Source organism: Thunnus maccoyii, chromosome 2, assembly GCF_910596095.1.
Source record: "Thunnus maccoyii chromosome 2, fThuMac1.1, whole genome shotgun sequence".
NCBI lineage: Eukaryota > Metazoa > Chordata > Actinopteri > Scombriformes > Scombridae > Thunnus > Thunnus maccoyii.
The window spans coordinates 5,847,054-5,859,643 of NC_056534.1; the positions used below are offsets into that span (position 1 = coordinate 5,847,054).

General features: G+C 39.0%; 1 protein-coding gene across 1 annotated transcript; it reads left to right on the forward strand.

Moving 5' to 3' along the window:
- Positions 1-730: 730 nt before the first annotated feature.
- On the forward strand, positions 731-5,351 carry LOC121882447. Its single transcript, XM_042390712.1, has 7 exons — positions 731-737; positions 824-922; positions 1,067-1,294; positions 2,207-2,486; positions 4,759-4,816; positions 5,107-5,196; positions 5,310-5,351. Exons 1-7 carry the CDS (start codon positions 731-733, stop codon positions 5,349-5,351), a joined length of 804 nt encoding a protein of 267 aa, XP_042246646.1.
- The last annotated feature ends 7,239 nt before the right edge of the window (positions 5,352-12,590 follow it).

Here is a 12,590-nt window from a genome sequence, read left to right on the forward strand (position 1 = left end):
GACCTGACCAAACAATTAAAAATAAAAACGATGATCATGAACAAACCAAAAAAAAAAATAAAAAAAATAAAAAAATAAACCTGGCGCCATAGTAGGCTACATACCAATCAGGAAGTGTCTGTAGGTTCAGGGGAGGAGAGAGTCTGTGGTGCCTATGCTGCTACTACACACAGTTACCTAGAAACAAAACACTCATTTACTTCTGAGGGAGGTGAGTCACCACAGAGGGATCTATAGAGTTATAAACCACTGATATAAACAACAGCATGAGAAACTACTCCCATACCTGCAGCAAATTGTGGAAGTCCGGTGAACAGGACCCGGGGTGTGTATTCAGCGTCAGGGGAGCGCTCAGAAAACAACTAGGCCTACCTGCCTTTATAGAGTGCCCACAGACAATGATTGGCCAGTGATTGCCGAGTAATCAAGAGAGCAAAACACTACAGGCCTGCTTAGACCAGAAAGGAATACATTTTCTGCTACAGTACAATTATTGACTTTGTCTTATTCAATGATTCTTAACTTGTTATGAATCTGATAGTGGTTTCTGATGTGCTCTGTGTTACAGTGGTACAGGGTCAGAATGGGTGGGGAGTGACTTACACTTCTACTCAGATCTGTGCCTTAAAAGGATCAACAGTGGACATAAACTGTACCTACAGATACCCATCCAGAATAAATGATCTTGATACTACAGTTGAGAAAACATTCTGGTTTACAAAAGGGAGTAATGGTGTGTATGTGGATCTGAGAACAGACCCGAAGTATTCAGGTCGTGTTCAGTATCACTGTGATAAGAACGACTGCACTCTGAGAATCACAGACCTGAGAGAGAGCGACTCAGCTGAGTACAACTTCAGGTTCATTACAAACCAACCAGGAGGGAAATATACTTCACCTGGAGTCACTTTGACTGTCACAGGTAACATTTTCATCTGAAGATTTAATAATTTAATTCCAAACGGTGAACACAAGTGTATGTGTGTGTGTGTGTGTGAATGTTGACAGTTAAGTTTAAAATCAAGACTTCTTTTCTTTTCTTTTTTTCCTTTATTCATATATGCAGATCTCCAGGTGCAGGTGAGCAGATTAACTATCAACCAACATTATTCCTGGGCAGAGCTGGAGTGTCACAGCAGCTGTCATCTATCTGATGATTCTTCCTACATCTGGTACAAGAATGAACAGGACATTTGGGGACAAACATCTAATTCTTATTCAGGCAGCTTTTATTCTACAGACAGCTATTCCTGTGCTGTGAAAGGACATGAGAAGTTCCCCTCTCCTTCACTGTGTGAGTTTACTTCACAGTCTTTTACACCATCTAGTGGAGTGTTTTAGCTAATGTATCATAACTGCATGTGTGTTTAATATGGGTGACATCACTTCCCTCTCTGTACTGGTCCCATTAAGCCCTTAAGATACTGCTGTAGGTATCTCAACATCAATACAACCTTCAAAGCACCACTGACATGCATATTGTATAATGTCTGACAGCTATAGGCTACATAGATAAAAACACATACAGGAACAGTCATGCACACATAATGCTTAATGTTGGAGACATCAAACCTCAAGCTTTTTCAGCATTAGCATGTTCTGTTGTACCTGTCACCACATCAAACAGTGTTGTCACAGTGCACTGACACCCTGGAGTGCACTTCTGCATCAGAGGTTAAACCACTGGAGGACAGTAGAGAAGGCTTCAGCTGGTGTTAAGTTGTTCTTTAAAAGAAAAAAATGCACTGTGAAATGTATGTAGTTTAGTTCTATAGTTTATTCAAGTGCATTCTTAACTGAAAGGAGTAATGCTAAATACTACATTTCCCAGAGAGCTGTGAGATCACTTGAAACCCCACAGTATACATGGCTCCACTTCTCATGATTATACATTTCCTTTATCAAATTGTATCTAAATTAGCCATCAGTATGTATGGATCCACACCTAAGTTTAAATGAAAATCTTCAATGTTGCATTATTAATTGCATTTTGTGGTACTCAAGTGTAAAACACTCTTTATGTTTGTCCTTGTGTTGGTGCCATAAGCTTCATAAATTAGTCTCATGTCCTTCTCTGAGGTGGAAAGAAGGAGGCCCATGCAGTATCTCAGCAGGATTACATACTGAAGGACCTTCATGACAGATTAACTGTTCTCTGATGTTGTTATGAGTCTGGTTGTGGATTCTGTTGTGTTCTGTGTTACAGCAGGTCACGCAGGAGTGATGTACTCTTCTACTCAGATCTGTGCCTTCAAAGGATCAACAGTGTTCATAAGCTGCACCTACAGATACCCATCCAGAATAGATAACCTTGATACTACAGTTGACAAAACTTTATGGTTCACTAAAATGAATGGTGATCAATATGTGGATCTGAAAGAAACCTTAGAGTATGCAGGTCGTGTTCAGTATCACTGTGATAAGAACTACTGCACTCTGACAATCAGGGACCTGAGAGAGAGCGACTCAGCTGAGTACAAGTTCAGGTTCATAACAAACCAACCAAGAGGGAGATTTACTGGTTCACCTGGAGTCACTTTGACTGTCACAGGTAACATTTTTATTTGAAATGGAGCAAAACATTAGTTCAGGCAGAGCACAGAGCTTTACCAGCTGCTTGGCTACCAGCTGACTAATAATGGTCATCATATTCATAGAAGTGGACAGTGCTTCCATTATAACCGGACACTTCTTACTATTACTTTGCTTACATGCTAATGCTGACACCATCTGCTGCCCCAGTCTCCTCATTATGTGCTTTGCTTTTGGTATTCTTTATTTCTCTCAAATCTAATGTTCATCTATGTGATTATTAAGGTTATTTAGCAGAATCTTCATTACTGCTTGGATTCTCTGAGAGCTCCCTCAAAGAGCAGGTTCTTTTCCATCAAATCTAACTTTATAACCATTTGCTATAAATTGTCGATTCCTTGACGTTGTGATCAGTTAGTTTCAAATGTTTCAGATCATTTAGGAAATGTTACTGTGAACATGTGAATATTTGCTTGTATGTACTGTATGTTGACAGTTAATTCTGAAATGACATTTCTGTTTGTTGTTCACAGATCCGGACTTCCAAGTGCATGTTACAAAATCTTCATCCAACCAGCATCCCACCTGGACAGAGCTGACATGTCACAGCAATTGTCAGCTGCTTAGTCATCATTCCTACATCTGGTACAAGAATGGCCAGCCAATGGAGGAAAACAAAGTTTATTTTCATCCACACCAAATTAATCCTGGGGACGAGTATTCTTGTGCTCTATCAGGATATGAGTTTTTCCCCTCTCCTTCAGTGTGTGAGTTTTCTCTACAATGTTCCACTAACACATCAAGTGAAAACTTTGACCCACATAGTCTACAACAAGTCAGACCCAGTTTTACCTCTTATACTTTTTCATTTATACTTTGTACTTTTATCAACATAACTATTTTACAAAATGTGATGTCAATTGTTTTTTTAATAACATGTTGGCTCGTTCTAAGGTGTGTAAGTGTAGTTAAGTGCAGGACACACAATATAAGCAACATGATGTCACAGCAGGATTTATAGAACAAGACAAGAAAGATGTGTGACAGTAAGGCAGGTAGACCTATCTGAAACTACAGGGCCAGTAACACAGCAAGCAGAATCTGAACACACACACACACACACACACACACACACACACACACACACACACACACATACACACCAGCATCAATACAACATGTTGTACTAATGCAACCCGTCCTCATTATATAGCTAATTGATTTTGATACATCTCCAGATGCTCCAACGCTTCCCTCTGTGTCAGTGAGTCCCTCTGGTGAGATAGTGGAGGGCAGTTCAGTGACTCTGATCTGTAGCAGTGATGCTAACCCTGCAGCTAATTATACCTGGTACAAGGAAGACCAAACACTTTCTCAAGAACCAGGGGAAAGTTATCATTTCACCTCCATCAGCTCTGAGGACAGAGGGATCTACCACTGCAAGTCTGAGAATCCATATGGACAGTTTAACTCTACAGCTCTATTTATAGATGTCCAGTGTAAGTCACTCAAGTCTGTTCTGTTTTTCATGATACAAAAATCCTTCAAAATCATGCATGCCAACATTAATGGAATGTGTCTCTATACATATTGTCCTCCAGATGCTCCAAAGCTTCCCTCTGTGTCAGTGAGTCCCTCTGGTGAGATAGTGGAGGGCAGTTCAGTGAATCTGACCTGTAGCAGTGATGCTAACCCAGCAGCTACTTATACCTGGTACAAGGAGAATGAAGACTCACCAAAAGCATCAGGACAGATCTTCACCATCACTAATGTCAGACCTGAACACAGTGGGAATTATTACTGTGAAGCCCAGAACAGAAGAGGACGTCATAACTCCAACTTATATCTGACTGTTGGGTCAAGTAAGTTATGCTCATTGACCCTCACATAAACACACACACACACACACACACACACACACACACACACACACACACACACACACACACACACACACACACACCTGTAAACTGCATTTATTGATAAGCCATATCTTCTTTCTGTCTGTCTCAATTTTTAGGGAAATCAGTATTTATAATAAATATCATCAGGTTGATTCTGGTGGTCCTGATGCTGATTCCTCTGCTTCTCTTGAGTCTGTGGGCAAGGTAAAAAGATAAAGAAGACATTTGTTCTTTTGTTTTTGTTATCAAAAGATTTTCATAGTTTTTTAGTCATGAATTTCATTTTGTTAAATATTTCTTGTTTTTGCTGGATTCAATCCAGGAAGAAGAGAACTCTGAACTCTACCACTGAACTGAATGAACCTGTAGAGACTATAGAGGTGAGAGAGAGACCTTATTGACAGAACTTACCCTAAAATATGGTTATGATCACTTGGCTTATAAATGCACTCAAACACATTTATATTATCGGCATGAAGCTGTGAAGTGAATTTTATATTTAAAATACAACTTGCAGAGTAGAAACTCATAATGTATTTTCAGCAGAACGCAATTTAAGCAAATAATTCAGTTTTAAACACATTTGATTACATATTTAATAAAACCTAATTATATACAGGTTTCATGAATGAGGTCCATTAATCCTCATTTTGACATCTCTCCCCATCAGTTGGACTCTTCTCCTGTGTGTGAGAACGTCTCAGACTTGCAGGTCGTCGCTGCAGCAGACAGAAGACACAGAGGAGCAGGAAGACATGGAGTAAAGTCCAGTCAGGCTGGAGCATCATGAAAAAAAGAGGCTTATATCAGATTCACAGTTACAGTTATGAGAAGTAACTCACTGAAATTTCATGTGATTTTGTTGTGATGCAGTTGAACCAGAGGCTGGACTCCCCTGATGGAGGCAGAAAGTAGTACAACAGTGAAATATGACAGTGGAGAGAGAGGCTGTAGAGGATGATGTGGACGTTTTCATGTTCAGTTTTCAGCAGCAGCAGCAGGTAGAAAAGAGCAGCACAGACCGTCAGTAACAGCATGTAGCAGAAGCTTTGAGAAGAATGTGCTGATGGCAGCTTGAACATGATTGATTGTTTAGATCAGTTGAATGTCAGGTGGTGTGTGTGACTCAATAGATTTATAATTTACTGAATGTTCTGTCTGAACTTATGCAAGCTTATTTTTTTCTCTGTAGAGTTAGTTATATTACAGATATTTAGGATTAGAGCTGTTATGTGAAATGCTATTTTAAATGTAAAAACACTGTAGACTGGAGAGAGAGGCTGTAGAGGATGATGTGGACGTTTTCAGTAGCAACAGGTGTGTGACTCATAATATGCGTTTATTGAGTGTTCTGTCTGAGGCAATGCAGGCTATATTATTGTACTTCACTCCTTTGTCCTTTTCTGTATTACAAATATTTAGGATTAGAGCTGCCTTGCAAACTATTATTTTAAATGTGTACATGTTGTATCTAATCGTTTTTGAGGAATCCTGATTATCTTCTTGTGCAGTATACTGTATATTTTCACATATCAAACATGATCTCAGTTCTATCAAACTTTGTTGAATGCCACATTATCCAGATATTGCAGTGGCTGATTCACAATAAACAGACAGCTCTCACAACAGTTTCAGTTCCCTCTCACTGCTGCAGAGGGCGACAGCTTGCATAAAATTTCAGCTTTAAACAAATTGTTTTTATGTTTATTTTTAGAATAAAAATGTATTTACCAGCTGAAGACAAATAAAATTTAAATCTGTTCTTTTGTTCTGACTTATTTCTCACTTTCCCTCTATTTTAGGATGAAACTCATCACAGTGTAATAGTTTATTATGATTAAGGATGTTGCTAAAATGAAGATGCACAGACACAATTTGTATTGAAGAAGACCTTAATTGTCATGTGAGCTGTTTATCTCCTTTTTGGTCCATTTAAACTCTTTGGGGTCACTCAGGGAAGCAGAATGTGTTGCAGTTTCCTAAAGTATGAAGCCTTTTCAGTATAACAGTCCATATTTGTTAGTGACAACTGTAGATCACTGACTGAATCATTTTCATACTTAGACACCTCGACTGTGAGCGTTTGTTCAACTACTGTACAACAAGGTCACCAATGTGAACAATCAACACTTCTGAAACTGAACCTCTAACTGTAACATTTAATGAATTTAATGTCAAGGGTAAACAAATTAAGATGCCACTCAATCATAAAAAAGAAAAGAATATAAAATTTAAATGTGTCTAAACTATCAATGATAGATGGTACAATGTTGTTTCAGGGTTGTGATTCAGTATCTCTGATGTTTCACTGTCCTTTAGTGGTGAAGCTTCAGTGTTGCAGAGTCAGGCTTCATCACTGAGGTTTCCCTGCACTGTCTGCTTTAAAGGGTCACTTAACCTGACTTAATAAAATACTATATTTTCTCACTTACTTCCTGTGGTGTCTAGCCCTGCAGATAATTTTGGATTAATTTTGTTCATGTGTAGAGCTTCATTTAGAGTGTAATTGTAATTTATGGATATGCATTTGTGTGTGCGTGTATGTGTTTTGTCTGTGAATAGAGCATACATAGGAGATACGAGCTAAATTAGGCAACCTATCATTTCTGTACAGAACATGAGAATAACTAATAAATTACATATTTACATGAATCATATTAGTGAATTTTAGCAAGGGTAATTCAATACAATAAAATATGGCAAACCCCTTATTTTCCATAAAGTATCAAATGTATTAACTACACCAAATTAACATAGAGTTGAATGATGACAAAGGTAAACTAGAAAATGCAATTTCTGTAGAAATTGCATGTGATTGCTGAAAGCAAATTTAGATTGCATAACTGGAAGCTGTACACTATTGAAAAATCTAGCAAGATTAAAATCTGAAATGGGTGGAATTGAACCTACACCCTCATGTTTGTAAAGACAGAAATGTTATGCACTGAGCTAACATGTCACACAGCAATACCAGGCCAGATTCTGCTATTTAGTCTGTCAATTGCATGAAATTGACAAAAAAGCAGTTGAGCTCAGCTCATTAAGCAGATTGACATCACCTGGACTCCTTCATCTCTACTGAGTTCTGCCCTAAGCAGGGCTCAAACTCACAACCTTTGGATCTAAAAGGAGGTGAGAAATGACATAACCTTAAACCACTAGACTACTCACACATGCTGTATAGTACAGGAAAAGATATATTTAACAAGCATATCAATCCATACTTTAGGTAGTAATGTTAAGGTAGGCTAGAGAGGAATTGAATTCTGGTACAGGATAAAGATATGAAGCAACATTGTACATGAGAGCAATATTATGAGGAGCACTGCAGTGAGCAGGTATCAAACACACAACCTTGTCATCTAAGGTGAAGCTGATTATGAGAGCAGTATTCTAAACCACTGAGCCAACAGACATTCACAAAAATGAGAGGAAAAAATCTCCATTTTGATGATGAAAATGTATTTGTCTCAAGCTAGTGCTTGAAGCCCAGAGATTTGTACATCATTAGTGAAAGCAAGAGTAGTTTAACATGAGAATGAATGATAAGTGTAAAAAGTGTTTGAAGGATCAGAGAATCTGCAAGTTTAAGAAACTGGAGTGAGAGGAGACACACTTCCTGCAGACTGTATTGCAGTCAATGAGAGCAAGACAGGGACTCTCTATCAATTAAGGTTCAGATCTCAAAAACTATAAGTCCTATGTGAAATATATTTACATTTTGAGAGAGAGGAGGATTGTGGCAACATACTGAGGCAAGATATGTGCTTGAGGACTTAAAATTGTGGAAGTGATAGCTGTTCAGAAAAAAAATTCTGGTCTAAAAATATCTGTGCTCTCCACTGTGCCTGATCACATGGTGATGGACACACTGGTGAGACCTGACAGTCTGAAAAACCCCTGACTTTTGGCTTAAATTGCTGAAAAATTATAAAAGATATCACTAAACAATCTGATAACTTTGAAAGTTCAAAGATTTGTGAACATTTTAAAGTTTGAAGTTTAAAACTCAACGTCCGAGCAGTTGAGTGTCAAAGTGACCAATTTTCCAACTCGGTTGGATGGTTCGTCCCATAGACTGCCATTATAAATTTTAATGTTTTAAAAAATTATATAAAATCGCTGAAACATGTTACATTTCAGAAAAATACAAGCACACATCTGCTGAATGAGCTGTACAGATTGATGTTTGAATGGTTTTTATAGCACAAAGTATGCAGCAGTTGAAAGGCGGCAAAAAACGTACGGAAGACGGAATAAGAATAAAGAGTGAGAAGAACAATGTGTGATTGCTTTCAGCAAGCTAATAAGTTAGCTGTTGCATCATACCAATTAACTCCGTTGAATGAAAAAAACTCAAGAAAATATCAACACTGAACTTAAATTCTAATATGAAATGTTCTTTATAGGTAAATAATCCATGCTTACATCATTTCAAGAACGCACAACAACAGAATAGTACACATGAGGAATCTGTCCCCTTAATTGGCTTAATCGACTCCTCATGGTGCTGCGGTGACTGACTGAGGCAGCAGACTTTCTGAACCTGTCACTCTCATTGTAGTCCACTAAGAGTCGCTGCTGGGCTTTCCAACGCAGCCATCCCAGATTTCTGTCATGACATTTGTACTCACTTGGAAAGGCTGGCTGGGGCACGTTTGTCCTCCTCTGTAATTTTGGGAAGCTGGATTAGCCTGGCCACTGGTTGCTCTTAACTCTAACCTTCATGGTGTTGGTCTGAACCTGATCTGAACCTGAACCTGGCAATGTGCGATGACATGTGTCCTAAAGGTTTGGCATTTAGGATGCCTTCAAAAGGTGCTGCTTCACATGTCTGACTTCTCGCTCTGATATCTCTCCAAAATAAGGAGCACTTGGTGGATTGAAGTGGAACAACTGACATGCTAGTTGCTCTTGCAGCCGAGGCCCCATGGCATCCAAGGCTTCCTGTAGCTCATGGTCTGCTCGAGTGAAATTGATGCCAGTGTCCCATAGCAACTCAAATGGTTTGCCTCATCAAGCAATGAAGTGGTGAAGGGACAGAAGAAAGGCATCCGTATCAAGACTTTCCAGTAGGTCTAAGTGCACCCACCTGGTAGTCATGCACTTATACCGAACCCCCCAAATTTTTCTCCTGGTGACATCCAATCCATACTGCAAATGAACTAAAACAGTCCATTCCAGTGGAATAGAATGGAGGCTTGTGCAGGCACAGTCTGCATAGTGGCAGGTCAGCCATTTTGGGAATGTTTGGCTTGGCATGCCAGTGTTGACAGTCTCAGCGTGTTGAAGTTTGAGGATAGCTTCCTGGCCCTGGAGCACCCAAAACTGTCTACGCAGTTTGTCAAAAACCTGTTCCGGGCCAGGGTGGAGCAGCCTCTGTTTGAAATCTTGAATCATTAGTTTGTGATGTAATGACTTGGGTCAAGTACAATCAGGTCAATAGCAATAGCAACAATCACTTCAAGATCCTCAGCATGGCGGGGTCTGCCCTCAACTCTGATAAGGACTGTGCCTTCAACATATTCCGGTATGAGGAAGGCTGTCTACAGGAATTGGCTGCCTGACCTTGACGGCTTTGTTTCAATCTGGAGATGAGTCCAGCTGAGCTTGTGCAAGGAGGGGCCTTTCTGCTGATATGAAGTTTTGGTCCTTGGAAAGCTTGAACTCACTGTTGTACAGACTGGCTAGTACAGCCTGCTTTGTTGCATGGAGATTGACGATAGGAGCGCATCAGAGTAAAGGTGTGGCATAGCACTGGACCTCTCCACTTCAACTCTGATGGTGGCAGTTTGCAGCAGGCTGTAGGCTTGGTGGTCCTGTTTGGACCTGGAGGTCACTTTCTCACTGCAAAGCAGAGTGTCAAGTCGCCAAAGGTGCTCCATTTTCCTGAGAGGTTCACTGCGGTCCGTGCCTGTGGAGATATGTAAACATTGTTGTTCACCGCGTGGGCCTTGGAAGGGACTCTCTGGGCCTTGCAGTGTCCACCCAAGCTGTGTGAGACGGCAATGGGTCCTCTTGGTGGTCTCTTATTCTGATGTGCTCTGTGTTACAGTCAGAATGACTGTAAATGAGTGAGTTTCTCATTGCAGATGTAACACATTTTGTGTTCTGATTTACACATAGATTTTTGTGTCACTGTTTTTTTTGTTGTTATACTTCACTTTTTACTTGTTTCTCAGCACTTATAAGAATCAAACTGACTGTCCCACATCTGTCACATATGTCATATCTTTTCTTTAGACACTGAATTGTGCCCACACTTAATAAGATTAATGATGCAGACACAGGGACCCTGGTGAGGACACAATTGGACGCATTGGACCAAATGTGAGCCGGCCGCATTGCACTGTATGGACCTCATTTACATAAAATTGAGCTTGAGTCGTGATTAAGTAAATTCAGATGTAGAGGTTGATCCATCAACTCACCGTGCTGTATCCATCATGCACTGCATGGCCAGATCTCCTGCTTTTCATAGAAAATGAATGGGATCTGTCAACTTGACATCCGTCTACGGATTTGGTGTGTCTGCACGATAAGGTAATAAAAATGTCTCACTATTTCTCTTTTCTCTTTAAATTATGAACAAGTCAAAACACCAATCTCTTATTCTCTCTAACACAGATTATATTAAGTCTAGTAAAACTTGGTTGTCACTTCTGCCTTTGCTGCCTATGCATTTTCAAAATAATAAGAAAGAGGAAGGAAATCAAGTCATTTATTTTAAGACTTATATCTGACTTCTCTTACAGATCACAGAGGACAAGCATCTCAACAGACAACATTCTTCTCTATTGTAAGTAAAATATTTTACTGATGTGACTATTACATGTTGTGAACATTATTTGATGTGTTTTAATGTATCTGAAGCCTCACAGATGAGAGGAGCAGCTATGAGTTTAACAGCAGCAGCGAGTGGATTTGTTGTCTTCCTTCTCTCTGTGTCAGGTACTGTATATTTACATTGTAGGACATTTAGCACACTTACTCAGAGCTGACTGTAGTGATTTTAAGAAGGTTAATAAAATATGAAATATCCCAGATGAGCACTTTTGTAGGTTTTATATTTGTGTGATGCAGTATGATGATTGACTTTTAAACTCCACATTTTTTGTGTAAACTATAGCGGTTGAATAAAGGCAAAAATGCCAAAAAAATATCAGTAACTGTTATACCTGTTATAGCTACAACAGTTGCCCCTCCATAACCCCACCATGTAAGAGTGAATATCCACCCATGTACTTTTTGCCACTTTTAATAGTTTCCCTCACCTCAGGTTCTGCATTTCTCTGTGATTTTCACAGTTGACTCAGCAGAAAATTGACCAGCTAACAGAGAGGAAACTAACCAAGAAAAATGCAGACTCTTCCAATAATTAATTTCCTTCTTCTTATCCTGTTCAGTAAAACTGCTTCAATATTCACAGCTTCAATACATTCTTCTTTCTCAGTTGCTTAATTCTGTCTGATTGTTCTGTCTCAGTGCACAGAGATTAACTTTCTCAAGCTGTTTCTTTACACTATGAATCCAAAGTATTCATAAATATCTTTGGACTTTTCGATGTGTGTGTTTTCACCCAGGCATAATTCAGAAATAAAATAATGAAAGTCATAAAATACAGTTACAAAGTGCCCAAAAAGCAAATGAATCTGGGGAAAAAGAAAAATATCAAATCAAATCAAATCAAATCAAATCAAACTATATTTATATAGCACAAGTCATACATCAAATGCAACTCCAAGTGTTGAACATAAAAAGAATTAAAAAGAACATGAGTTTAAACAAAAAACATTTAAATGAAAACCGTATAAAATATAATATATTTTAAATAAGAGATAAGAAATAACAGTAAAAGTGCAAATTGAAATGAACGCACTAAATAAAAGCCAGGCAAAAAAGGATTGCTTTGAATTTTCTTTTAACGACATCCACACTTTCTCCAGGTCATCTGACAGGAGCCACAGTGATGAAAAGTGGCCTCACTGTGGGTCTTAGACCAGACCCTATAAGAACCAAGATACAACTAATGGAAGACCTAAGGGATATAGTGGATACATATCTTAAAACCATGTCAGACAAAAAGAAGTAGCAGTGAAGCAATTTTAAAACAGGTGTAATGTGTACTCTCCTTCTGGTCCTGGTCAGCACACA

Coding starts and splice junctions, on each gene's coding strand:
- LOC121882447 (XM_042390712.1), top strand. Junction 923..1,066: donor AGTCACTTTGACTGTCACAG/GTAACATTTTCA, acceptor TCATATATGCAG/ATCTCCAGGTGCAGGTGAGC. Junction 4,817..5,106: donor AACCTGTAGAGACTATAGAG/GTGAGAGAGAGA, acceptor TCTCCCCATCAG/TTGGACTCTTCTCCTGTGTG.